We start from the raw sequence: 1,146 nt of genomic DNA on the forward strand, positions 1-1,146 counted from the left end.
GGTTAAGAAGTGCTTGCCTGTCTGGAAGTGTTTCTTGGAGTGGGTTATCCTCCAGCCCCGCTCAGCAGCCTGAACACTCGCCTTAGCTATTTAGTTAGGTCTGTCAGTTGATGTGTCGTGTTCTGTTGTGCGTGAGAGGGAGACAAGAGCTGAGGTAATTGTGGATCTTGCTTTTTTTGTGGACAGCATGAATAATTGCTTCTAGTAAGACTGAAAATGACTAATAAAGTGCAATCTCCTTCTCACTGATTCCTTCACTTCTTTATTCCTCAAACAATAGATTATAGGATTAAGTAAAGGAGTGATTATTGTGTAAAAGACTGCCAACACACGATTAAGTGTGGAAGAAAAACTCACTTTTGGTTTCACATACATAAAGCTAACAGTGCCATAGTAAATGGAAACAACAATCAAATGTGTGCAACATGTAGAAAACGCTTTGCTTCTACCTAGTTTTGTAGGTATACGAAGAATCGTTGCAATGATCCGAACGTAGGAAAGTAAAGTCACCAATAATGAAGTCAGTATGACCAAGGAAGCACAGGAAAAATCCAATAGGTCAATTAGATATGTGTCTGCACAGGCAAGGTGTAGAAGAGGAGGCGAGTCACAGAAGAAATGGTCAATTATATTACTCCTGCAAAATGGAAGCTGAGAGATTAAAACTATATGAGGAAATATAGTTACAAACCCCCCAATAATTGAGCATATAGTAAGGCTTCGGCACTTGTAGCTATCCATGAGGGTTGTGTAATGCAGTGGATGACAAATGGCAATGTAGCGGTCATAAGCCATGATGGCAAATAGAAAACATTCTGTGGAACTCAGAAAGAAGAAAAAAAACAGCTGACTTATACAACCAGAAAATGAAATAAATCTCCCATGTAATGATATTGTGCCCAAAACCTTGGGAACTATTACCGACACATAACAAACTTCTAGAAAAGACAGGTTGCGAATATAAAAATACATTGGGGTGTGAAGACATGTCTCAGTACTGGTAAGTATCATGATCACAAAGTTGCTCAAAAGAGTTAATAAATAAATGATCAATAATAAGAAAAAGGAAATGTACTGAAAAATAGGAGTTTCCGGTAACCCAACAATGATAAATTCATTAAAAACACTTTTATTGGCAAACACCAT

General features: G+C 37.8%; 1 protein-coding gene across 1 annotated transcript; it reads right to left on the bottom strand.

The window, feature by feature from the left end:
- Window positions 1-201: 201 nt before the first annotated feature.
- Window positions 202-1,146, bottom strand: LOC138786418 (olfactory receptor 2AP1-like). The gene has a single exon (XM_069963409.1). It carries the CDS (start codon window positions 1,144-1,146, stop codon window positions 202-204), a length of 945 nt encoding a protein of 314 aa, XP_069819510.1.

This window comes from Dendropsophus ebraccatus, chromosome 3, assembly GCF_027789765.1.
Source record: "Dendropsophus ebraccatus isolate aDenEbr1 chromosome 3, aDenEbr1.pat, whole genome shotgun sequence".
Lineage (NCBI taxonomy): Eukaryota > Metazoa > Chordata > Amphibia > Anura > Hylidae > Dendropsophus > Dendropsophus ebraccatus.

Coding starts and splice junctions, on each gene's coding strand:
- LOC138786418 (XM_069963409.1), bottom strand. CDS start 1,146: ATGGTGTTTGCCAATAAAAGTGTTTTTAATGAATTTATCATTGTTGGG.